Source organism: Aythya marila (assembly GCF_965140915.1).
Source record: "Aythya marila genome assembly, chromosome: 7".
In the NCBI taxonomy this organism is placed as follows: domain Eukaryota; kingdom Metazoa; phylum Chordata; class Aves; order Anseriformes; family Anatidae; genus Aythya; species Aythya marila.
Genome location: NC_139048.1, coordinates 14,465,085 through 14,489,304, shown reverse-complemented (window position 1 = coordinate 14,489,304; position 24,220 = coordinate 14,465,085). Strand labels below are relative to the sequence as shown.

Below are 24,220 nucleotides of genomic sequence, written 5' to 3'. Positions count from 1 at the left end.
CGAGCCACTCGTGTGACCATCCCACGGGTGTCACCACCCCCACGCTCGGTGTCAGGGCACCACGCAGCCCCTCCTGGCCCCACCACCTCCCCGGGGCAGCCCGCCGGAGCCAAACTCTGCTCACTGCTGGCTTTATTAACACGGCTGACTCAGCTGGGTCCCGCTCCTTGGCGCCGAGCCCAGCCCCGGTCCCTGCCCGCTGCCATCAGGCGGGGACCTCGGCCTCCCCCTGCGGCTGCTCCTTGGTCTCCAGCGCCTGGCGCGTGTCCGTCTGCCACTGCTGCACCAGCTCCGTCGGGGTCTTGCCGGCCTGCGAGCGCGGGCACAGGTTGGCACCGGGGTGGCAGCGAAGGGTGCAGGCACCCCCGTGCCCCGCGGCACCCACCTGGTTCCTGGCCATCATGTCGGCCCCGTGCAGGATCAGCATCTTGATGATCTTGTAGCGGCTGAGGCGCGTGGCGTCGTGCAGCGCCGTGTCCCCCTCCTGCAGGACACGCAGCCTGGCTCTGTGCACCCACATCCCCCGGGGGGGGGCACGGGGACGGTGCTGGGAACCCCCGGAGGTGGAGGGCTCCTCCTACTCACCCTGTCCGGGGAGTTGATGTCCACCCCGCAGTGGATGAGGTGCTCCACGATGTCGGGGTGCCCCGTGCGGGTGGCCACGTGGAGAGGGGTGCTGAGCAGCTGGGGTTGGGGGGGACACACACACAGCAGAAGGGATCAGCACCCCCCTCCCTGCCGTGCCCCCAGCACAGCCCCCTCCCCGGGCTGCACTCCCCTCACCTTGTCCTTCAGGTTGAGGTCTGCCCCACGGTCCTGCAGCAGCTTCACGGCCTCCAGGTGCCCCCCCCGGCAGGCCCAGTGCACGGCGGTGCAGTCCAGCTGGGCACCCAGAGCCGGTGTCACCGGGGGGGACACCGCCACCCCGTGTCCCCCCTGGGACCCCCACCTCCGCCCCGTGCCCAGAGGCTCACCCGGTCCCTGAAGTCGACGGTGGCCCCGCTGTCCAGCAGCTTCTGCAGGATGTCCGTGTGGCCCTCCAGCGAGGAGCGGTGCAGGGCGGTGCGGTGGAACTGGGGGGCGAGGTGCCGCCTTGGTGGCTGGCCGTGCCCCCCCCCCATGACCCGAAGCGCACCGGGACGCCCCGCGCTACCTCGTCACACGTGTCCGGGGAGCCACCATCCGCCAGGAACTTCTCGATGACGCGGATCTTGCCCTGCACGGCGGCTCGCAGGAAGGTCTCCGGCTCCACGGGACCCTCCTGAGGGCAGGGCAGGGCAGGGCTGGGGCAGCGGGGACAACGAGGGGGCCCCGCGTGCTGCTCCTCCAGGGCACCCCGGCTTTTCGGGGCCCCCCTTCACGTACGATCTCCAGGGGCTCCGGCGGCGGCGGGGGCTCGGGGGTGGCCGCCCGCTCCTCCCGGCGCTTGCGGCGCTGCTTGCGCAGCTCGATGAGGCGCTGGATGCTCCCCACGTCGATGATCTCCCGACGCAGGTCCACCGAGCTCCTCCGCACCCGCTCCTGGCCCTGTGGGGACACGCAGCGCCCTGCTCGCCCCCGCCGTTCCCTCCCGCACCCCGCTCCCCGCTCCCAGCCCTCACCTTGATGGCCTCGATGCCCCTGTTGCGGGGGCCCTGCCGCTTCTCCTCCTCCAGCTCCGGGGTGCTCATCCTCTCCACGGCCGGCGGCTCCCGCGGGCCATCGCCCTTCATCCTCTGCAGGAACACGGGGGGGCTGCAGAGCCCTGGGAGCCTGGGGCAGCCCCGGCAGCCACCCCCGGGCACCGCTGAGGTCCCCGGGGTGGCCGGCAGCCCGCGGCACCCACCTTCTCCTCCTCCTCCTCCTCCGCCAGCTTCTGGTCGATGAGCTCCTTGGCCTTTTCCACGTCCAGCTCCATGGCAGCTCCGTGCGCAGTGCCTGGCAGGATACGGCCTCTCCTCCTCCTCCTCTTCCTCCTCTTCGGCACTGCGGGTGCTGGCTCCCGGTGCTGCCGGCGGCTGGGCTGGCGGCGGGGCTTTATGCCGCCGGCCCCTCCGTCCCGCTGCCCAAGGGCACCGACAGCTGTGCCTGCTCCACATGACTGGGGCAGCTTAGCCATGAGCTCACCCTGCTGCTTTCTGGTGCCCCTGGCTCACCTCCTGCCAGCTCTTAAAGCAACCCACGGCCCACCCAGCCGGCCGCCCAGGACCCCCACGCCGGGCTGGGGGGGACCTGGGGTGCGTGGAGCCCTCGGAGGTGCTCCGGAGGCTGGATGGAGCTGGCTCGTGGTGTGCGTTAACCCGCGGGTCCTGAGCCCGTGCCACCCATCCCGGGCAGTCAGGATGCTCGCGGCGGCTCCGTGCTGCTTTGGAGGATGACCTCAGGGCCGGAGCATCCCGAGCACCACCTGGTCTGCCCCCCGCACGCGGGGCTGTGGGGCCGGCAGGCAGAGCCCGCAGCTGTTCCCGCTGCCGGGGACATTGCTCAGCCCCCCGGGATTTTGCTTTCCCTTTTTGTAAGATGAGGCCAGCGTGCCCCGTGCTGGGACAGTTAATGCGCCGGGACCTGGCCAGGGGACCGGGCTGAGGACAGGGGAGGGACAGCCGGGGACAGGGCACCCTCACAGACAGGACACAGGGCCACCCCCGGGTGCCACAGCCTCAGGCTGCACAAAGGAAGGCGCCCGTTACACGAGGATGCCTGGGGACAGCCCCCGCCTGGCTGAAGGATGAAAAGGCTTTATTGATAAATACACAGGCTATGTACAGAGGGGAGACATCTCCGCGCAGCCCCGTGGCCCCCCGGCAGCGGGATCCCGGCCTCGTGGCCGGGGCTGGCGGGTCACAGCCTCTCCCCGAGGGGCAGCCCCACAGCGGGGCCCCCCGGCACACGTCGGTCCCACACCATCCACAGCAAACTTGTGCCCGTGCCTCCAGCCCGGCGGGGCCACCGCGGCGCCACGGCCCCGGGGAGGGGACCCGGTGGCTCCGGCAGGGCTGGGACATCCCTGAGGTGCCCCCGTGCTCCACTGCGGGACGGGGCCTCCCTGCCGGAGAGCTCAGTTCCTGGGCGGCAGGGGCTGGTTGACGATCACCTGCACCACGAAATCCTTCTGGATCTTGGTCTCCTGCAGCCGCGTGCGGTCGGTCAGCAGCTTGCCCGAGAAGAACCAGCGCTGCCAGCCCAGCTCGATGCCCTCCTGCGCCTGCAGCTGCTTCTTCAGCTGCCCGATGGTGTCGCCCATGCTGGCGCTGAGCCGCAGGTCCTTGCCGGTGGACAGCCGCACCTTGAGGGCGAACTCGCGCCGGGCGCTGGGCAGGGGCTCGGCCGCCTCCGCCGCCTCCTCCTCGCCCCGCTCCAGGATCAGGTTGACGGGGGGCGCCAGGCAGTACACGGGCAGCTGGTACCGGTTGCCCAGCTCGTCGTAGCACTCCGTCAGCGACCCTAGGGACGGCGGGGTGAGCGAGCGTGCCCCACAGAGCCTCCCCGTCACCTCCCCGAGCTCCCCAAACCTCCCCGGCTCCGCAGCCCGATGCGGCCTCACCGTGGGGCAGGGTGATGCTGGCTCCGTCCAGGATGGCCTGTGCCAGGCTGTGGTCGTTGGCCTCCACGGCGTAGGCGGCCGCCTTCAGGGCGTCCCAGATCTCCTTGCGGCCCTCGAAGGCGGGCGCCGTGTCCCAAAACTCGTCCCGCTTGCTGCGCAGCTGCCCGTCCGTCATCGGGTAGTCGCTCTTCCACTTGGGGCGCTCCTTCTTCAGGGGCTCATTGCGGCCTGGGGGGGCAGCGGCAGCTCAGGGAGGGGCTCTGAAACCCCAAAATCCAGCCCCTAATGCCTGGGAAGGGCACCCTGCCCCATGGGCTGGTGGGGACCGCACACACAGCAGTGTCTGTCCCAGCCCCCGGCACAGCAGCTGCCCCCCAGCAGCATCCCTCGCCCCCAGCAGGGTGCAGGGCTCTCCCCCCTCACATTTTGGGGACAGGGGAGGATGGGCCGGGGGCCAGCAGGGCGGCTGCAGGGCCCTTCGAGGCAGGGCAGTATTTATAGCTTGGGGAATTAGCCAGCAAATAAGCCGGTGTGCCGGAGTGGGAACAGGATTACGGGGGCTGAGCTGCAGCCCGCAGAGGGGGGGGGCATGACTTCTGGGGCGAGCACACCGGGATGTCACCCCAGGTGGTGGCAAAAGCCCCTTCCCAGGCCAGCAGCACCCTGTTGTGGCGGGGGACACGGGTGCCACCACCCACGGGACCCCCAGGATGGGGCACCGGGCAGGCTGGAGCTGTGGGGCAGCCCCACGCCAGGCTGTGTCCCCGTGGGAACGGCCCCGTGCTGCCAGCCCCACGGCACGGCCGGACGCGTGGGGCAGGAAGGAGCTGGTGTCACTCCCAGCCGAGCTGGGGACAATGAGTGACAACAGCTCCTTCCTGCGGGGCCGCCAGCCGGCACCGCTCCTGCGGGGGGAAGGGGGGAAGCTGGGATCCCGGCTGCGCAGGAAGGATGCTGAGCACCCACCATGGGGCAGGGCGATGCCACCCGTGGCTGCTGGGGACAGCCACCACCCCCGGGAGGCTTGTGGGGGCGACACGAAGCACTACACGACTGTTTTCTCCATCCAGGACACGTGGCACAGGGTCCCCATAGGGCACGGGACAGCGCAGTGCCCCCGAGGGCTGTTTTAGGGCGCTGAGCATCCCCGCGCAGGGTCGGGCAGCGCCCTGCCTGTGCTCGCATCCCCGAGGAGCGAGGGCAGGCGGCTGCAGCCTGCGGTGCCGATTCAGCAGTCCCAGCACGGGGCCGTTGGGATTTGCAGCGTGGCACGGCAAGGTCAGGGACGGCACCTGCCCCGGGCACCGGGCAGCACCCGCCTGAAGGGCGCAGGAGCCGCCGGCACCACGGCTGCTGCAGGTGGCCGGGGCCGGGGAGGACCGTCCCCAGCCGGGTGCGGCGGACAAGGACACACCGGGATTAAGGGTGACGGAGGTCTGAAGGTCCTCCCGTGCCCCACGGCTCAACCCTGGCGCTGCCACCTTCACCGCCCCGGCGGCTGGCACGGCAGACACCAATCCAACTGCTGCTGGGGAAGGAGGATCCCATGGGGCCGGGCTCCTTTGGGACGAGCAGCGGGGCTGCAGCAGGGCTCCCGGCACCCAGGACTGGACAGAGCCCAGCCCAGGGGGGGCAGCAGGACTGGGGGGCTGGGGGTCCCCGGCTGAGGCTCTGCTCCTTATTGCTGCCGCCCAGCCGGGGCCCTGCCCGTCATCGCCCCGTGCCGCGCTACTCCCGGCCCGTTGTGCAACCCGCTGCCCGCGGGGGGCCCGGGGGGGTCGGGACGTGTCCGGCCGCCCACGCGGGGCAGGTGGGGCCGGGCCGGCAGCCGCACCCCGACGGCACCGGCACCGGCACCCCCGCGGCGGGGCTGCTCCCAGCGCCTCGTGCCCCGACGTGGGGGCCCTTTGGGGTCTCTTTGGGGTCTCTTTGGGGTCCCCAGCACCGCCCCGAGGTGCCCGGAGCCCCCCCCGAGGCGCACCGCGGGGCTCTCCGCTCCCGGGCGGGGGCATCCACGCACCGGGCTCCGTCCCGGCACGACCCCGGAGACCCTCCGGTTGCATCTCCCGGTGCCCCCCGAGCATCCCACGTCCCCCCAGACACCGGCACAGGGCAGCAGGGCCAGCACAGCCCCCCGGTGCCCCTCCGCGGACACCGGCAGCCCCCCCCCGGTGCACCCCGGGGCTCCCGTTCCCGGCCGGCCCCGACGGGGCGCACGGGGCAGGAGCCCTGCGGGACCCGCTGCCGCCCGCCCGCCCTGCCCGGGGCCCGGCTCCCGTAACCGGGCGGCACCGGGGCGCTGCGAAAACCCCTCCCGGTACCGGCGGGGCGGCCCCACCGAGGGGACACCGGCAGCGGAGCCGCCCCGGGGGCACGGCACGGGGTCCCCCCGGTGCCCGGAGCCCCGCTCACCTGCTCTCTTGCGGGTGCTCCCGGCGGGGGCCCGCTCCCGGCGCTGCCGCCCCACGCAGCCGCCCATGGCGGGGCTCGACGGCGGCGGCGGCGACGGGGCGGGCGGCTCGGCATGGGGCCGGGCCGGCTCCGCTCTGCTCCCGACCCGCGGGGCCCCGGCGCCCTGCAGCCGCCTCCGCCCGGCTCTGAGCGCCGGGGCCACCGCCGCCCCGCCCCCACAGGTGCGCATGTGCCCGCCCCGCCGCCGCCGCCGCCGCCGCCACCGGCGCCGCCCTCGTGCGCGAAGCCGCCCCCTCCCGGCGCTTTGTGTCCCTCGCGGGCCGCCGTGCTCCTGGCGGAAGGAGGGCGGGCGGGGAGGGAAAGAGCGGCGCGGGGTCTCAGTGCGCACGCGCCGCGGCTGGCCGAGGGGAGGGGGAGGGAGGGAGGCTGCGCATGCGCGCGGCGGGAGCGGCGGGCTGCGTGCGGGTGTCATGGCGGCCGCCGGCGGGGGGCCGGGAGCGGAGCGGCTGCAGGGAATCGTGAGGGGCGCCGCGGGAGGGCAGCAGGACGGGGCCGCGCAGCTGGCGGCGGGTACCGGGCGGGGCGCGGGGGGCGGTGAAGGGGCTGGGGGGGGCGGGGAGGGGGGTGGGGGGGGGCTGCGGGCACCGCCTGGGGCTGGGGCAGGGCCTGGGGCTGGGGCTGGGCCCTGTGGGGTTGGGGGGGGGCCCTGGGGCTGGGGGCGAGCTGAGGCCCTGGGGTGGTGGCCGTGGGGTGCTGAGCAACAGGGGCTGGGGGGGACGGAGCAGCAGCACAGGGGGTGTGCAGCAGAGGGTGAGGTGGGAGCCACAGCCTGAGGGTGAGGGGTTGGGGTCTGCGGGGCACCTGTGGGGCAGCAGCACGGGGAGGGGTGCGGGGATGCTGGGGATGGGGTGGAAGCAGAGCTGCAGGGCTGTGGGGCAGGATTCTATAGGATTGGTCCAGAGCACGGGGTGGGGCTGGAGCTGTGGGGTTTGGCAGCGGTGCCAGGGCTGCTCTGGGTCAGGGAATGGGAGGTTGGGGCGCAGGGTGGGTGAGCTGAGGGGAGCGCGAGGCTCGTGCTGTGCTTCTGTGGTTTCTCCTCTCTGGGCAGGGCTTGGGGCGTTTGGTTTCCTGGGATAATTTTCTTTCTGCTCGGAGCAGCGGTGTGGTGACTTCGTTACGCTGAGGAATGTGTAGCTGCGGGAGGATGGCTTTTTAAGGATAAGGCAGCACGTTTGTCTTCCTTGTCTGCCTTCCAGTGGCTTTGGTACTTTGTGGAAAGGGTTTGAGAGGGAAGGGCTGCATCGGCTGCCTTACAGAGAGGAGCAGCTTGTTGGCCCACCCCGAGATGCTGGATTGTGAACTGACCGGTGGTGGGAAATGGAAGGAAATTGGAGGAAATGAAAGGAAATTCACTAAGCTGGGTGACATGCACAAGAGTTGCACAAAGCCCCTGACACATTTGAGACAGAGGGGGGAAACAGAGGCAAGGGCAGATAACCTTACAGCTGCTGTTGTCGCCCCTGGTCATGTTACAGAAGTGCCTGGGGAAGGCTTTGTCTGCTCAGAGCCACGCAGAGAGGAGCTGTCCCCAGCTCCCGCCCGCCGTATGGCACCTGGGGCACACCGACCTTGACGAGCCCGCACCTCGGGCCCTGCTGACCTCACACAGAACGCACGCCAGAGAGTATTGCATTGCATCCCCTGTCCTTGAGCGAGAGGGGAGGTTTTTCTGACCTCGTGGGCTCTGTGCAGTTGTTGGCAGAGGCACGGCGAGCTGCTCGCGTGTGCTGCTGAGCACTGCATTAGGTGTGAGTTTGGGAGAAGGGCTGCAGTGCTGTCACGGGCAGCTGGGGATGCACAAGAATCAGAGGAGGCTGAGGTTGTTGGTATTAAACAGCAGGGAGAGGGGAGGTGCTGTAGCAGGGATCCATCACGTTGTAAGGGGCTGGGGGAGACGGGAGGAACAGAAAAGGTGCAGAAATGGTGTGTGGCGTGTGGAAGGGCGGGGGAGGTGTCAGGGAGGACACGGGTCCCCGCGAGCCGGCAGCGGTGCTGCTGCTGGGGCTGCTGTGGTCGCCTCGTGAGAGGCAAAGCCCCGCGGCCTCCCGCTCCCCGAGAGCAGGGTGAGCCCGCCCGCTGCAGCAGAGCGAGGGGCTCCAGCCCGCAGGAGCACAAAGAGCCGGCTGCGGGCAGAGCTCACGCTTCGCTCCTTCCTGTTGAGGTCACGGGCAGCTCGGTGGAGGTGCTGCTTCGAAAAGGCAGCTCTGTGCTCGGACCTCCTGCGGGGTGCTCGAGGGATGAGGCACGAGCAGTGTCCCCGGCCACCTGGGGTGTGGGTTAGGGGGCTGGGCAGAGCTGCACCGTGCCCGAGCACGAGGCTGTGGGTGGCAGGAGAGACCCTGCCCTTCTCCAGGGCTCCCCTAGGATGCAGCCAGGCCTTAGCAAAGCCTCCCGGGGAGTGACTCTTCCCCCAGTTCAGCTGCAGGAGCGTTGGGGCAGGAGGGGAGTGAAGCAACCTGGCCGGGCTGTCTGAGTCAGAGCTGGAAACAGGCTCCAGGAGTCCCGGCGCTGCCTTGCTGCGACCACAAAGCCGTGTTTCTCCGTGCCCCCAGCCTGCAGGGAGTTTGTGCAGGTGTTGCTCAGCGCAGAGCCGTGGCAGCTGGGTGTTCGGGAGTGGCCGGGCCATTTGGTTTGGCCGCTGCCTTGTGAACGGTCTGATTACTTGGGGAGCACTGGGGGGGTAGCTCTGTGCCACCTCCTGGTTTGCCCGTGGTGCATTTCCCAGCCCCTGGCCCCAGCCCTGTGCCTAAGGGAGGGTCAGGGAGTCGCAGGCTCACTCCCTTTGCCTCTTTTCTGCAGGGGTGAAAGATGGAAGCTGGACTGTGCTGCAGCTCGTGGAGGCACTGGGGTAAGGAGACCTCAGGGGACATTCCCTCGAGCAGGAGCAGTGTGCGAGCTGCCAGCTCGTGCAGGGCAGGCTGGCTGCAATCAGTGCCCTCGCAGGACAGGGGAGCCATTTGGGAACAGACAGGGCTGGAGCAGCCCACGAGGCTCTCCCGGGGCGGAGGGAAGGTGTTGTGGCGGGCAGCGAGCCCCAGAACACGTCCCAGCTGGGACAGCTCCTGCTGGGGACAGCCTGGCTGGGGAGGAGGAGGAGGAATCAGCTCCCCCCGAGTGCCATCGGCAGGGCTGTGCCTGGTGAGCAGCACCCTTCAGCTTGTAACGTGCTTGTTTGGGCCATGCCTCCTGCTCGTGTCCCCGCTCACACCAGCTCTCTGGGGTTTTTGCCGTGCGTGGGGCAGGTTCTGCTTGGAGAACACAGATCCTCGGACGCGAGGGCGAGGCATCCAGCTGCTGTCACAGGTCCTGCTCGAGTGTCACTCCCTGCTGCAGGAGAAGGAAGGTAAGGGCTGCTCTGCGCCCCACACCGGCTGCTGGCGGGCTGGGGGCCCTGAGAGCCTGTCCTGCACTCAGCAGACGGGTTGGTTTAGCACCGTGGCAGCTCTGCGTGCATCTCTCAAGGATCAAAGTCCAAGGGGGACACGGGACCTCACGCTGCAGCCTGTGTGCCACCCTCCCGACACGATTTGGGCCTGGCTCTGCAGCTGGTGCCCCTGGCAGCGTGTGGGTGTCGCGTACCCGGGCGTGCTCAGCGCCAGGTGGGAGGCCTCGGGGACACATCTGCACGTCAGGATCCCCGCGTGGTGATTCACTGCAGGAAAGCCATCGCTCACACAGCCGGTCACGCCGCAGCCCTCGGGCTGCACGGGTTGGCTCTGGGGGACCTCTGTGGCCTGGGGAGGAGGGGAGATCAGCGTGAGGGCGAGAGCAGAGAAGAGGATGGGGGTGGGAGGGGAAGATGCCCCACTCGTGGAGGTGAGGAGAAGGTTTGGCTGTGGTAAAGACCTCAGAGCAGCTGGCTGGCAGCAGGGAAACCCAAAAAAGTGCTGCCAGGCCTTGAGCTGGACTGGGGGCCTTGCTGGTGGGTCGCTGATCCCACACCAGCAGGCTGGCAGGAGGGCAGGGGAGTAGTAGGAGAGGCAGAGGAAAGGAAGGATGGAATTAGAACATGCTGGGAGAGGAGCATCCCAGGAGAGGAGCTGCCGCGGCACGGCCGCCAGCCCGTCTCCCTTCGTGGCCCTCGTCACGCAGCTCATTTCTTGGGCGCTGCGTCAGGCTGCGTGCCGGGGGGGGGACTCTGTGCGGCGGCCGTGGGCGCAGGATGCTGCCAGCCGGCTCTTCCAGTCCGCTTCCTGCCGCCGCTCCCAGGGCCGGGCCGTGCAGGCGCCCGTGGCCGTGACTCAGGCCCCAGGAACGTGTTGTGGAGCTGAGCGCGGGGGAGCCGGGGCTCCTGCCCCACCCCGTGACATCCTGCAGCCTGGGCCAAGCGGGCGGCCGCCGCTTCCCTGCCCGGGGCTGCAGCCACGTGTCTGGGCAGGCTGCACATGGCCCCGGTGGCTGCAGCACCTCCGGAGGCGGGTGCTGCCCCGCCGCGGCCAGCTGTGGTCCCTCAGGGGGGAGGGAGAAAGTGTCAGCACCAAGGGAACGCAGAGACGTTCTCGCTGCTCGCCCAGCAGCTCCCGCCAGGGTTAACGCACCGCGGGGTCTGTTTCTGACAGCGCTGCACCTGGTCCTGTTCTACGAGCACCGGCTGCAAGATCATCACCTCGTGATCCCCTCGGTGCTGCAGGGACTCCGTGCGCTGGTGAGCTCCTGTCCCACAGCACGAGGATGGCTCCGGGGGGTGCTGGGGGTGCAGCTCACGGGTACGAGCTGAAGCAGTGTCGGGCAGAGACCAGCTGGGCCATCAGCTCCTGCCCCGCAGCATTGCCCTGTCTCCTGTTCCTGCTGTCCCCTCGCAGGGGGTGGGGAATGCTGTGAATTTCTGCTGGTATTGGGGCAAGGACACCCTGCGTGCCCTGGGGACAGCACAGATGACAGATATCCTGTCCTTCCTCCTCTGTGAGGGTGACAAGCTCCCCCAGGGCAGGAGAGGGTCCTGCAAGTACAGAGTCATCCTTCCTATTGCTTTTCTCTTCCTGTTTCCAGAGCATGTGTGAGGTACTAGCCCCAGGGCTAGCAGTATCCGTGCTCAGAGCCATCTTCCAGGAGGTGCACGTGCAGGTGAGCAATGTCATTTCCTTCCTCCTGTCCCTGTTCTCTGTGTGTGCCTGGGGACAGCCCGCCTGCTTTAGGACCGAGCACCTGCAGCAGCAGTGCAGCGTAGCACATCCAGCAGCAGCAGTGCTCCTGCAGAGCTCAGGCAGCATGGCTTGCTGCAGAGCGAGAGGCAGAAGGCAGCTGAGATTCCTGTTTGGCCCTTGTCCTCTCCTCTACCAGCCCTAGGGGGATCGTTTCCTTTTTTTCCATTCTCCAGGCAGTGTTTAAGTGGCTCCAGCTCCCAAATTCTCCATCTTAAGGCTGTTTATGCTGGCAGGCCTTGGGCAGTGTATGAGCCCAGGTGTGACTGTGGTAGTGTGCCCATTTAGTGATGGTCGCGTTCAGGTGCAGTTGCACAAGCATGTGCACGCTCTGCACGTGGTACGTGGGGTCTGCAGGCCCCAAAGCAGCAGCAGAGCTGTGAGGGTGCTGCCTGTGCATGCCCCTGGGTGCTGGGTAGCAGTGCTGCCTGTACGGGGGCTTGTTTTGATTCCTCTGCTCCTCCCTCCAGTCCCTGCTGCAGCTGGACCGCCACACAGTCTACAGCATCATCACCAACTTCATGGGCACCAGGGAGGAAGGTGAGGGGGCAGACGCCAGAAGCACTCTGGGGTTGTCTGGGCCGGGAACGTGGCTTGCTTTCTGCTCAGAGGGCTCTGCGGCACTGCTTGAGGAGAGCTGGACGGGCCGTGGGACTGGGGAAGCTGGGCTGATTCCGTGCTGTGTTGGTGAGGTCTCGTGTCCTGCACCTTCTTTCTGCAGAGCTGAAGGGCCTGGGGGCTGACTTCACCTTTGGCTTCATCCAGGTGATGGATGGGGAGAAGGATCCCCGCAACCTGCTGGTGGCCTTCCAGATTGTGCGCGATCTCATTGCCAAGAACTATGCCCTGGGTGAGCCTGGGCCTGCTCTGCAGAGCCAGTTGGGGGGCGGAATCAATTCTCCTTGAACTGCTGGAGGGATGGCTCTTAGGTCTGAGCAGGGCTCGGTGTCCCTGACGTGATTTAGGAGCTGCAGAGCCAACCCGTCACGGCTGCTGGGCAGAGCTGTGCCTCCCTTGCTCAGCAGCTCTGCTAACGCTGACCTCTCCCCGCAGGTCCCTTTGTGGAGGAGCTGTTTGAAGTGACATCCTGCTACTTCCCCATTGATTTTACTCCAGTGAGTGAGTCTGCCCCGTGCCATAACCCCTTCCTCCTGGTGTTTTCCTAGGGTCTCGTGTCCCCTCCAGGGACTGGGAGGAGAGGATGGGCAAGAGTCTGAGCTGGGCAGTGCTGTGCTGCCAGCTCTGGCACCCAGGCCAGTGCCAAGCTGCCTGTAGGCTGGCCTTGCTGCTGCCTTGCTGGAGATGAGGTGATGCAGCCTTGGCTGATGTTTCATGACCTTCTCTCTGTGCTTCCAGCCCCCCAACGACCCTCACGGCATCCAGAGAGAGGACCTGATCCTCAGCCTCCGGGCCGTGCTGGCCTCCACGCCCCAGTTTGCTGAGGTAGGTGGCTCCTCGGGCTCCTGAGCACCATGCCTGAGCACAGGCTGCAGTTCCTGGTTCTGCTGCTCCCAGAGCAGCTCTGTGGGAAGGGAACAACTGGGACCAGGAGCCTGCCGGCAGCCCTTGTGTCCTGCCTGTCCCTGGGGCTGGGCACGTGGAGGGTGACACCCTGGGAAGGGGCTGCCTGTTGCACATCTCTCTCTAGCTGTGCTCTCCTGGCAGAGGCTGAGCTTGCAGCCCTGCAGGGCCAGGGACAGTGTGGCACAGAGCGGGCTGCCTTAACCACCTCTTTCTGTAGTTCCTGCTCCCTCTGCTCATTGAGAAGATGGACTCAGACCTGCAAAGTGCCAAGCTCGATGCCCTGCAGACTCTGGTAAGGAGGGATCCCCCACTGCCCACAGCTGGCCTGTGCCAGCAGCAGCTCCTCTCCTGTGTCTGGCAGCCAAAGGCTCTTCCTTGCAGAGCCTGGTCCACATTTTCCTGTCTCACAGTGTTTTTGCTCTGTGTCCTACTGGTCCTGACTTCTCTCTGATCCTCTCTCCTATCTCTCTCTCTTGCAGACTGCCTGTTGTGCCATCTACGGGCAGAAGGAGCTGCAGGAATTCCTCCCCAGCCTCTGGTCATCCCTGCGCAGGGAGGTGAGTGCTGCAGGGCCCCTAACAAAGGCAATCCACGGGGCCCCATATCTCCTACCAACCCCTGCCAGTGGCTTTGGACAGCCCAGCTGAAAAACAGGGCCGGGGGGACAGGCCACCCCTCCCGGTGTGTCACGGGGCTTGTTGGCTGTGTTAGAAGCACCGCTTCCTGCGTGCTGCAGCCTGAGCCCTTCAGCCCCGTGTTGGGAACGTGAAGCCTGCGGCCGGGGTCAGCACTGCACGCAGCTCACCCCACGTGTCTCCTGCAGGTGTTCCAGACAGCAAGCGAGAAGGTGGAGGCAGAGTGCCTGGCTGCACTGCACGCCCTCTCCGCCTGCCTCTCCCGCTCCGTGCTCAGCTCAGACGCCGAGGACCTCCTGGACTCCTTCCTTAGCAGCATCCTGCAAGGTAGCTGGCTTGGAGACCTACCTTGCCCTGAGCAGCCAGGCCTGCGGGTGCTGCCAGGCCTGCAAGCATCCTCCTAGCCAGAGATGTCTGCCCCCGTGTTCTCTTTGAAGTCTGTTTCTTCTCTTTCTGAGTCTCCCAGCTAGCATTGGCTTCTGAGGGAATTCTCTCGAGGGAATTGGCAGTAGGAGGGAGGAGAAGAGGATACAGTAGGGCATACAAATTGGATTGAGTTGCTTCCCTCCCAGCTGGGACTGGGGAGCCCAGAGCTGCGTGCCTGGAGCTGGAGGCAGCAGCTCTGCCAAGGAGGCCGTGCTGCAGCTCAGAGCTGTGCCCCAGCAGCGAGTCCCAGCCCAGCTACCAGCTGTGCCCTGCACGCGAGGCAGGGGCGGTCCTGCCGGGGTGGCTGACACGCAGCACATCTCAGATTGCAGGCACCATCTGTGCGAGCCCGATATGAAGCTGGTGTGGCCGAGTGCCAAACTCCTGCAGGCAGCAGCGGGTGCCTCCCTGCGCTCCTACCACCGCCTCACCCACAGCGTGCTGCCCCTGCTGCTGGAGCAGTACAACAAGCACTCGCAGGTGAGGGGCACCCCGGCCTCGTGGCACTGGGCTGAGATGCAGCTGGGTCCCAGCAGTCACGGTGAGCTGGGATGTGCCTTTGTGCCCCTGCAGAGCAGCCAGAGGAGGACAATCCTGGAAATGCTGCTGGGCTTCCTGGAGCTGCAGCAGAAATGGGGACATGTGGAAGAAGGTGAGGCTGCTGGTCCCTCCGGAGGTACCCACATACCCCTGCTGTGTCCCTGGGGGCTTCTGGCACTGCCCTCGCCTTCCCCTACCCTGATGGAGAACAAAAGCTCACTGACTTGGGGGCAGCTGTTGTGCAGCCCGCCTGCCTGTGCCAGGGATCCTGCGTGGGTGGGTGTGAAAAGTCTGTCCAGTGCCATGGGGGTGGCTTTGCTGTGACAGCCAGCTGCCAGCAATGACTCTGTCTGTGCCTCTGTCTGCAGATGAGAGCGCTGTGCTGTCCCTGCGAGCCCCAGTCTGCTCTGTGGTGTTCTCAGCGTTGACGGACCCCAGCGTGCAGCTGCAGCTGGTTGGGATCAGGGCGCTGACCGTCCTGGGCTCCCTGCAAGGTTGGTGCCTCACTTCTCCTGGGGAGGCAGGGGGAGGTGTCACCCCGTTCTGGGAGCCGTGGGACACCCTGGCTGGCCACCCGTGCTGCACGTAGGCACACAGGAGCAGTGGCAGCACTTCCTACCCAGGCCATGATCTCTAGGGACACTCAATTTCACTCTCACCTGTTCATATTGGGCTCCTTCTGTCTCTGGAGTCTGTACTGCAGTGTTGCTGATATCCCAGACAAGGGGGGAGGATGCTGGCCAGCACACCGGGATCTTTGTCTTTGGCCGAGGGCATGATTCCTCTGGGGCTCTTGTTCCAGGCTTCCTGTCTCCCTCTGACCTGGAGCTGGTTGTGGATCACCTCATTCGGCTCGCCCTGCATGAGGAGGATTCCCAGAGCAGGTGAGGGCTGCACTCCAGTCACCCACGCTCTGGGAGGAGGAACAGAACTCATCTTTGCTGCAGAGAGGGGCTGTAGAGGCCTCTGGGTGGAGGCATGGGTGTAAAAGCAAAGGGGTGAACCAGTAGTTTGTGGTCTGTAAATCAGAAAGCCTGGGCCTGCAACGCAGGGGGCTCTGCACTGCTAGCCGGTAGCGTGAAAAAGGCAGATTGCTGAGAAATGGGTTTCTGGAGACACCTTCTGGCCCAGATCTTTGCAGCTGCTGCACCAGCAGCTCAGGGTTTGCATTGCTTACGTTCCCCCCTCTCTGCTCTTCCCTCCTGGCAGCGAAGCAGCGATGGAGGCAGCTGGGTGTCTGGCCCCCATCTACCCAAAGGTCTTCTCCGGGCGCATGGTGCCCAGGCTCGGGGAGGAGCTGCAGTCAGGTAGGGGTGGTGGTGGGAAGGGAATGACTCTGGTGCTGGGGTGCAGCAGGGAGGCTGTGCCACACGGCACGGGTCTGTGGCTGTCCTTGGTGGGGAATTCCCAGCACAATGCGGTGCTGGCACCGGGAGGGCTGCGGCTAGGGACTGCAGCTGGAATTGCCCTCGAGGAGCTGCCCAGCCATGGCAGGGAGCCTTGGGCTTGGCTTGGGGTAGTCCTGTGCTTCTGCACCCCATCTACCCTGGTACGGGCTGGGTCCTGAATGGCCTGGGTGCCACCCTAACACCCCCCTGGGGTGTGTTTTCCCCTCAGAGCGGGAGGAGGAGAGATCCTGGGACCTCCGCTCCCTGCGGCAGCGCTGCCTGCAGGCCCTGGCAGCCGTGTCCACGCACGCCAGCATCGTGAGGGAGACCGTCCCCGTCCTGCTGCAGCATCTCCGGAAGGTGCAGAAAGGTAACGCAGCCTGGAATGGGCAGCAGGGCACCGTGTGTCCGGGCAGGAGCTGGGTTTCTTGCTCATGGTGGCAGCCCCGGGACGCTGCTGGCGCCGATGGGGTGGTGTGACAGTGCCTGTGCCCTGCAGGGAGCGAGGCTGGCAGTGCCCAAGAGGTGATCTCCGTGTGCCAGAGCCTGCACCGCGTGGCCCTGCAGTGCCAGCAGGACGCGGAGGGCTGCTGGTACTTCCACCAGGCCGTGGTGCCCTGTCTGCTGGCCATGGCCGTGCAGGCTGCCATGCAGGGTAGGTGCGGGGCTGGAGCCCAGGAGGGGCCGGCAGCGGCTCCCTGAGCTCCTGGGGCTCTGCAGAGCGCTGCTGCTGCCACCCGCCGGCAGGCGCGGGCACTGCGGGCCCTGCTGCCCCCTGCCAGGGGCAGAGCTGCAAATTTGCAGCACCAAATCCCTGCCCTCCTGCTGCCTGCAGAGAGCACCCAGCCGCTCCTGGGCAAGGCGCTGCTGGAGGAGGACGTGCTGGCTGCCATGGTCCCCGTGATCAGCGCTGCCACCACCCACCTTAGCCCTGAGTGAGTACTGCTGGCGTGGGGCACGGCGCAGGCTGCGTTCCCTTCTGCTGCTCCCCGGGGGTGGCCCCGTGCCTCCGGGGAGTTCTGTGGCGATGCTCCCAGAGCAGCACTTTGCAGCGTCTCCTTTCTCCTAGGCTGGCTGCCCAGAGCGTGGCCCACGTGGTGCCCCTCTTCCTGGATGGAGAGGTTTCCTTCCTGCCCCAGAACAGTTTCCCTTGCTCCTTCCAGCCCTTTGCGGTGCGTAGGGGGCACTGAACAGGGGCAGGAAGTGAGGATGTGGGCGCAGGCTGCCAGCAGGGGCCGTGGTTGATGTGGGAGCTGTTTTTCCCCCGCAGGAGGGGGAGTGCTTGGAGGCACAGAGGCGCCTGGTCGCCCTCCTCATGGCCTTTGTCTGCTCCTTGCCTCGTGACGTAAGTTGGGGGAGAGAAGGGTCCTGCCTGAGCACCGTCCCGCCCAGCTCCGCAGCAAGCTCCGTGGGCAGAGGCAGGGACAAGCTGTGTCCCCAGGCTGTGACACGCTCTGTGTCCCTCTCAGGTGGCGATCCCCCAGCAGGAACGCTTGCTCCGGGAGCTGCTGGCGCTGAGCTGCTCCTGCAACTGCCCCTTCACAGCCACCACGGCCGCCAAGTGCTTCGCGGGGCTGCTGAACAAGCACCCGGCGGGTAAGGGAGCCGGGCAGGGCCTGGGGGTCCCGGCACGGGGGTGGCAGGGAAAGGGCTCAGCCTGTCCCTTCCGCGTCCCCAGGGCAGCAGCTGGATGAGATCCTGCAGCTTGCGGTGAACAGGATGGAGCCCGGCCTCGCAGAGGGGCCGCGCCGAGAGCAGGCGCTCACCCTGCTGCTCTGGGTAAGCGGGGTTCCCCCCTCTGGGCTCCCCCCTCCACGGGGCAGCGTGGCGCTGACTCCGCTCTGCCCACACAGGTGACCAAAGCCCTGGTGCTGCGCTACCACCCGCTGAGCTCCCAGCTGACGGACAAGGTAGGCAGCGGGGAGGCCGGGTGCTCCCTGAGGAGCCTCCCGGCCGCGGGCACCCCGTCCCAGCGCTCTGTCCCTCGCAGCTGCTGGGCCTGCTGGGCGACATGGAGCTGGGCCCCGCCGCGGCCGACGGCTTCTCCCTGCTCATGGCCGAGTCCCCGGACGTGCTGCACAAGGGCTGCCACGCCGACGTGCGCATCATGTTCCGCCAGCGCTTCTTCACCGACAACGTGCCCAAGCTGGTGCAGGGCTTCCACGGGGCTGGCCCCGGTGAGAGCTGGCCCCGGCCCCGGCCCCGCCACCCCCTGCCCCCTCCCCCAGGGGCTCGGAGCCGGCGTCCTCTCCTTCCTGCCCGTAACCGTCTCTGCCCTCCGCAGACGTGAAGGCCAACTACCTGAAGGGCCTGTCCCACGTGCTCAACCACCTCCCCAAGCCCGTGCTGGTGACGGAGCTACCCACGGTGAGAGCTGGCCCCAGCAGGGGGACCGTGGCGGTGCCCAGACCGCAGGGCTGGGAGCTGCTCACATCTGTGTCCTCCCCCCTGCAGCTGCTTTCCCTCCTGCTCGAGGCCTTGTCCTGCTCGGACCGCGTGGTGCAGCTCTCCACCCTCAGCTGCCTCCAGCCGCTGCTGCTCGAAGCTCCGCAGATCATGAGCCTTCACGTCGACACACTGGTCACCAAGTTCCTCAGCCTCACCTCCAGCCCCGCCATGGTGCGTGCGCCCCTCCCCTGCACCGTGCTCCCCGTTCCTGCGCCCCTCTCCCCTCCGTCCCCTCACCCCTGTGTGTTGCAGGCTGTCCGCATCGCCGCCCTGCGCTGCGCCCACGCGCTCACCAGCCTGCCCACCGTCGTGGTAAGTGCTCCTCCTGCCTGCCCCTGCATGCAGGGGGCTCCCGGGGGGCACCCAGCACCCCGGCACTCTCACTAAGAGCAGTTTCTGTCCTACAGCTGCTCCCCTACAAAGCCAGAGTGATCCGGGCGCTGGCCAAGCCCCTGGATGACAAGAAGAGGCTGGTGCGGAAGGAGGCGGTGGCAGCACGGGGGGAATGGTGAGTGGCTGCTGCTGGAGCTGGGAAGGAGCTGGGGTGGTGGGGAGGTGGCTCAGCACCGTCTCTGTCCCCACAGGTTCCTGGTGGGGAGCCCGGGCAGGTGAGCGCCCCGCATGCCCTCCCCGTGCTGGCTGACAACCTGACGGGCCTGCTGCCGCCCTGCCAAGCCACGCAACTGACACCACGGGCACAGCCTCCCCAGGAGCTGGTACTGCCTGGAGCGTGGGGGCCAGCAGACAGCAGCACCCTGGCACCCCCCAACTTCCCTGCACCCACGGGAGGGAAGGATTTGTGCTGCTCGTGGCTTGCCTGCAGCCAGGGACAGTGCTGGACAGACTCGCCCTGCGTGAAGGGAGAGGGCCGGCCTGTGCACACGGGTACAGTGCGCAGCGGCCCCTCTGCAAGAGGAATAAAGAGCTGGTTTGGTAACGCTGTGAGGGATCTCGGTGCAGCCCGGGCTGGGCCTCCAGTGCCCTTCCCCTTCCCTGCACACCCTAACTCCTGGTGGGGAATCATCATCCTCCTGCTCCCAGACTGCTGTGCCCCCCACCACAGAGAAGAGCTGGGCTCCTTAAAAACAAAACAAACAAAACCACATTTATTGGATGGTCTTAAAAAGTCCGCCTGGGGAGCAGGTCGGCCATCGTCTGCCCCCAAGCCTGCTGGAAGCCGAGCTGGGCCCCTCGTGCAGAGCAAGGGCTGCGCCTCCAGCTCCAGCGGGGAGCAGCAGCTCTGCCCCTTCCCCGGGGCCGCCCGCAGCCCCCGAGGTGCTGCAGAGCAGGCGTTCAGGCACCGACCAAGTGCAAAGAGCTTCCCGGGGCTCTGTCTCTGCTCAGGCTCAGCAGTGCATGCCAGCAGCCCCCCGGGCCGGAACAGGGCCAGGGTGCTGGGTTTGGGTCCCCTCGTGCTCCCCTGCCGGCGGGGAGGGCCGTGTCTGCGGCACCCAGCCCTCAGATGGCCAGGAGCGGCACGCGCTGCTCGCGCACGCAGGGGGGCAGCTCCCAGCTCAGCCCCGTTCCGTGGGGCGGGTGAGGAGAGGGCAGCAGGACACGGGTGAGCCAGTGCCTGTGGGGAGAGAAAGCTGAGGGCTCAGCACTGGGGAGCACAGCAGCAGCGAGGAGCATGAGCCTGTGTCCCTCGGGTGCTGTGACAGCTCTGTCCTGCTCACCCTCAGCACCCTCACCTGCTACTGTGCCACCCCCTTCCCCAACAGGGGTTCCCCTGGGGCTTTACCTGGGCACGTCCACTCCCAGAAACACCTTCCAGTTGTCCCAGCTGCCGTAACTGTAGGGGTTTCTGAACACCTGCACGTTGGGGAGATGCACATCAAGCCCGGCTCTGCCCAGCTGGCCCTCCCGCCCCGGGGGCTGCGCTCACCTTGCCTTTCTTTTGCAGCCGCTGCCTCTCCTTCTTGTTGATGTGCCTCTCGATGCTGGTTTCCCCGCGGGTGATGAGGGCAGCGTGCCACAGCGTGAGGGCACCCAGGGCCAGTGCTACAGAGCTGGGAACAGCAAGGCACAGCGGGTTGCACCTAACGCCTTCACTGCTGTCAGGGGCTGGGGCTGCCTTCCTCAGTCTCCTCCTGAGGCCCGCGAGGCAGCAGGGCAGGCTGTGCTAGAGCCCAGCGTGGCCCAGGGGAGGTGGGGTGCAGGGCAGCACCGAGCAGGCTGCCCTCTGCTTCCTGCAGCCCCCTCGCGCCCAGCCCGCGCCCCGTTACCTGCACAGCACCCAGAGGTACACCACGCTCTTGTGGAAGGCTCGCTGGCGGAAGGAGAAGGTGGGCGGTGGGGTCTGGTAGTATGTCTGCAACAGGACAGAGCGGGACGGTCACCCAAACTGCTCGATGGCCCGAAGCCGGGCAGGGGTGGCTGTACCCTTTACTGATGCAGGGATCAGGCAGCTGGAGAGGGCTGGAGCCAGGACCAACACAACAGCCAGGGCCATGGGGAGGCAGCCCAGAACAGCCACGAGACGCAGACACCACCCCAGAGCTGGCACGGGAGTGACAAGCAGGGGGTGGAGGCAGGGGGCAGGTCCCTGCACCACGCAGCGGGGATGCTCGGGGGAGAGGTGTACGTGCTGCTGCTTCCCCAGGAGAGCAGGGCCTGAGCAGCACATGCCAAGCAGCTGCTGCCACCAGCCGAAGCCCCTGGAAGCTCAGTGCGTGGGGAAGCAGCCCCCTGACTGCTGGAGGCAGCGCTGCAGCGGAGCTGCCCGGCCAGCCCGGCTCTGGGACCCACGGGACGAGCACGGGGGCTGACGCTGGCCATGAGCTGCACCTCGAGAGCAGGACCCAGGCTGCAGGGCAGCTCTGCTCCGCGCTGCCTGCAGCAGGGATGTCCCACCTGGTTGGCAGCCACCTGCAGTCTGTCCTTCTCAAGCAGTTTCATTCTCTAGGGGGATGGAAAACAGGGCACCAGTTACGTGGCTCCGAGGAGAGGGCTCTTTCCCCTCAAACCTCACCAGAGCAGGGCGGCGCGGGCCTCGCAGGAGGAGGGAGAAGGGGAGCAAAGTCACTACGCCCCCGGGGCTGCTCCAGCCCTGTTCTGCAAGCTCAGCCCGGGGGGCCCAGGCAGCCTCTGTGCACGCTAGCGCTTCGTCTGCTGGGGCAGGGCAGGGGCTGGGGCTGCCCGCTCACCTCGATGGCTGCGTAGGCGTCCCGGAACATGTCCCAGGCGCTGATGCTGCAGTAGATGCAGCCCATGGTCATGAAGAGGCAGAAGGAGAAGAAGTAGCGGTGGTTGTAGTGCCCCACGCAGTTATTCAGCCAGGCTGCCCCTGGGGTTAAAGGTCTGTAACTGCTGCGGGACGGCCAGTCCAAACCCTCCCCGCAGGGATCAGGCTCCCAGCACCCTTCCTGCCCCGGGCTGGGGTTTGGGGAGGGGAGTGGGGCAGGGAGAGGGGGAGGAAGCGGGGCTGGCTGCCCAGGAGCTGGGTGGCAGTGCAGAAGGATACGGCAGTGGTGGTCCATCTTCAGCACGCACCTGGGAGGGAGGAGAGCAGCACAAGCATCAGCACCAACACCAGCACCGTGCTGGGGAAGGGGCAGCCACCCCCCGGCCCCTCACGCTGTGCCAGGGCCAGGCGAGAAGCCAGCAGAGCAGAGGGGAAGGGGCTCAGCCCGCCCAGCACGCGGCAGGGAAGGAGAGGGGTGCTGGCCCGGGCAGCCCTACCTGTTGCAGATGCTGCAGTGGTGGGTGCGAGCCGGCTTGGGGGCGATGCATTTCCTGCAGATGGAGACGCCGGTGACATCGTTCTTGGCCTGCACACAGGTCAGAAGAGGGGATATCACCACGCTGTCCCCTACTCCTCATGTTCCACGCCTCCCCTGCCAGCACTGCCCAGCCTCCAGGAGCCCTCAAGGTGCTCGAGGTGCTCCCAGGGCCCAGCTGTAGCTGGTGCCTGCCGGTGCCCACCTGCGGGGGGTGGCCGGGTGAGGTGGTGATGGCCTTGTAGTAGTGGAAGACGATCATGATGAGGTTCCAGTGCCCGTAGGTGAGGTGCCAGCAGATCCAGGCAGGCGTGTAGGTCTGCAGGATGAGGGGCAGCAGGCAGATGTACACGATGGCCACGATGGAGCTCGTCAGCCCGATCACCAGCGCCACGAACACCTGAGGGAAAGGGGCCTGGGTCAGCAGAGCAGGCAGCATCTGCCCCACGCTGCTCAGGAGACAGAATGCAGGCACAGGAACAAAGCAGGACCCACACCAAGGCCCCTGCTCCTCCTTTCCTGGAGCAGCACAGCTCACGCCCAGCCCACAGACCCATCACCCCCAGCACCCCCAGCACTCACCACGCCGAACCAGCGGGTGACGTGGTCCACCAGCCAGTAGACCGGCTCGAAGAGGGAGTCGAGCACCACGTCGCTGTTGGTGAAGGAGTTGTAGAGCAGGGAGCGGAGGCAGAGGCGCCCGTAGTGCCAGAGCTGCCCCGCCTGCCGCAGCAGCCCCAGCCGCCGCCGCCGGCCCAGCCGCAGGCACTTGAGGAGCAGGCGCATCACCGCTGCCAGCAGCCGCTGCCGGCTCCTCATCCCCGCCACGCCGTGCCTGTGAGGAGAGGCTGGGCGTGGGCAGGCTGCCCCTCACCTGCCGGCCTCGGGGAGGGCGCAGAGCAGCAGCAGGGGGAGCTGAGCCCCAGCTCTGCCTGGCCAGGCTGCGAGGCTGCGTCCCTGGGATGGTTCCAGGCGCAGAGTGGGGGCCGTGGGTCTCCCAGCCCGACGTGCCTGACCTCAGCTGCTCCCCGGTCCCATCTCATCTTTCCCGGAGGAGAGGGGGCCGGGGAGCGACACGGAGAGGCTGACTCAGGGGAAACCGGAGACGGCGCGGGCACCCGGGGTGCTGGGCCCGTTCCAGGGCAGGGGAGCAGCAGGGATGCTGGCAGAGCGGGGTGATCCCAGCCCCAGCACGTCCCCACTGGCTCGGGAACAGGGGAGCCCTCTCCTCACCCCAAAAGGTGTCACCTGCACGCTGCTTCCCTTTGCCTCGACCTCTGGGCCAAGCCATAGAGGCCGCCCCACACTCATCCCAACCTCACAGCCCCACTCCAAGAATCTCAACTGGGATAAGGCCAGCGAAGGAGAGCCCCGTGGGCAGACCCTGGCGAGGCGAGGCTGCACACCCAGTGCTCGCCTTCCTGCTCAGCCCCTCATCCTGCTCAGGAGCCGTGCTGCAGCCAGGAGGAACCCGAGCCGGCCCAGAAATGAGGCAAACGATCTGCTGGGTCGGGACCCCAGGCTCGGCGCAGGCAGGGCCATCAATATTAACCAGCACAACTGCCCCGGGGTGCTGCCAAGGCACGCTCCAGGCTGGGGCCGAGCGCTCATCTCGGCGTGGTGCCAGTGGCAGCGCTGCACCATGGAGCACGCCTGGAGGCAGCCCCCAGCCCCAAAACCACCCCTGTCAGCTGTGTCTGTGCCCCGTGAGCCATGCGGGGCCGGACACGAGGACGGCAGCCCACATGCACCGCTGCTGCCCAGGCTTCCACAGCTCCTGCGCCCCACTTGGGGGAAGGGGGCTGAGTCCCAGGGGGGGAGCACACCGGGGACAGGGCAGCGCCCCCCTGCTCCAGCCCAGCACCCGGCGGGGCACCCAGCACGGCCGGGACCCCCCGCAGCCACCGAGGGGGTACCTGAGAGCGGCCGGGCCCCTGCCTGCCCCCCGCCTCCTGCAGCCCAGCACCCATGGGGGCCGCCCAGCACCATGGGGCACCCCCAGCCCTATGGGGCACCCATGGGTCCCCCTGCTCCCCTAGCCCCATAACCCCCCAGCACCCCCAGCACCATGGGACACCCCCAGCACCCATGGGCCCCCCCAGGCCCCCTCAGCCCCCCCCCTGCCCCATGGGCCTCCCCAGCACCCCCAGCCCCATGGGCGCTCAGCACCCTTGGGCCCCCCCAGCACCCTTGGGCCCTCCCCAGGCCCCTTCAGCCCCTCCCCATCCCCATGGGGTCGCCCCAGGCCCCCATCCCCATGCCCCCCCCGGCACCCACAGGCCCCATGGGGCCTCCCCGTGCCCCCCCCAGCCCCGTGTTCCCCCAGCCGCCCACCTGCCGCCCCGTCCCCGCCTGCCGCCGCCATGCCTCCCTCACGGCCCCACCAGCGGCGCCTGCGCGCCGG

The 24,220-nt window shown here is 67.6% G+C and overlaps 4 protein-coding genes across 5 annotated transcripts; 1 reads left to right on the top strand and 3 right to left on the bottom strand.

Moving 5' to 3' along the window:
- Window positions 1–127: 127 nt before the first annotated feature.
- Window positions 128–2,550, bottom strand: ANKRD2 (ankyrin repeat domain 2). The gene is made up of 9 exons (XM_082765481.1): window positions 1,826–2,550; window positions 1,602–1,715; window positions 1,366–1,527; window positions 1,154–1,261; window positions 975–1,073; window positions 784–882; window positions 586–684; window positions 386–484; window positions 128–310 (listed from the first exon to the last, which is right to left on the bottom strand). Exons 1-9 carry the CDS (start codon window positions 2,096–2,098, stop codon window positions 206–208), a joined length of 1,158 nt encoding a protein of 385 aa, XP_082621607.1. The 5' UTR covers window positions 2,099–2,550; the 3' UTR covers window positions 128–205.
- Window positions 2,551–2,665: 115 nt separating this feature from the next.
- Window positions 2,666–6,155, bottom strand: UBTD1 (ubiquitin domain containing 1). Its single transcript, XM_082765428.1, has 3 exons — window positions 5,936–6,155; window positions 3,524–3,751; window positions 2,666–3,423 (listed from the first exon to the last, which is right to left on the bottom strand). The coding sequence occupies exons 1-3, from the start codon at window positions 6,000–6,002 to the stop codon at window positions 3,038–3,040; spliced, it is 681 nt and encodes a 226-aa protein (XP_082621554.1). The 5' UTR covers window positions 6,003–6,155; the 3' UTR covers window positions 2,666–3,037.
- Window positions 6,156–6,401: 246 nt separating this feature from the next.
- Window positions 6,402–18,840, top strand: MMS19 (MMS19 homolog, cytosolic iron-sulfur assembly component). 2 transcript variants are annotated; one of them, XM_082764216.1, is made up of 31 exons: window positions 6,402–6,505; window positions 8,795–8,843; window positions 9,238–9,338; window positions 10,555–10,640; window positions 10,985–11,059; window positions 11,607–11,676; window positions 11,858–11,986; window positions 12,190–12,251; window positions 12,493–12,579; window positions 12,878–12,952; window positions 13,140–13,217; window positions 13,484–13,622; window positions 14,047–14,201; window positions 14,295–14,373; window positions 14,630–14,755; window positions 15,064–15,145; window positions 15,471–15,568; window positions 15,879–16,019; window positions 16,149–16,304; window positions 16,485–16,584; window positions 16,719–16,821; window positions 16,920–16,994; window positions 17,119–17,245; window positions 17,328–17,428; window positions 17,503–17,559; window positions 17,640–17,826; window positions 17,934–18,016; window positions 18,104–18,268; window positions 18,350–18,409; window positions 18,505–18,605; window positions 18,682–18,840. In XM_082764216.1, the coding sequence occupies exons 1-31, from the start codon at window positions 6,406–6,408 to the stop codon at window positions 18,707–18,709; spliced, it is 3,075 nt and encodes a 1,024-aa protein (XP_082620342.1). In that variant the 5' UTR covers window positions 6,402–6,405; the 3' UTR covers window positions 18,710–18,840. The 2 variants fall into 2 exon arrangements, with proteins under 2 accessions (XP_082620342.1, XP_082620341.1); XM_082764215.1 differs by having other exon boundaries at window positions 14,047–14,373.
- Window positions 18,841–19,423: 583 nt separating this feature from the next.
- On the bottom strand, window positions 19,424–24,201 carry ZDHHC16 (zDHHC palmitoyltransferase 16). The gene is made up of 11 exons (XM_082764217.1): window positions 24,151–24,201; window positions 22,399–22,651; window positions 22,022–22,216; window positions 21,779–21,867; window positions 21,561–21,589; window positions 21,244–21,377; window positions 20,951–20,998; window positions 20,323–20,408; window positions 19,983–20,106; window positions 19,839–19,909; window positions 19,424–19,670 (listed from the first exon to the last, which is right to left on the bottom strand). Exons 2-11 carry the CDS (start codon window positions 22,633–22,635, stop codon window positions 19,556–19,558), a joined length of 1,128 nt encoding a protein of 375 aa, XP_082620343.1. The 5' UTR covers window positions 22,636–22,651; window positions 24,151–24,201; the 3' UTR covers window positions 19,424–19,555.
- Between the last annotated feature and the right edge of the window lie 19 nt (window positions 24,202–24,220).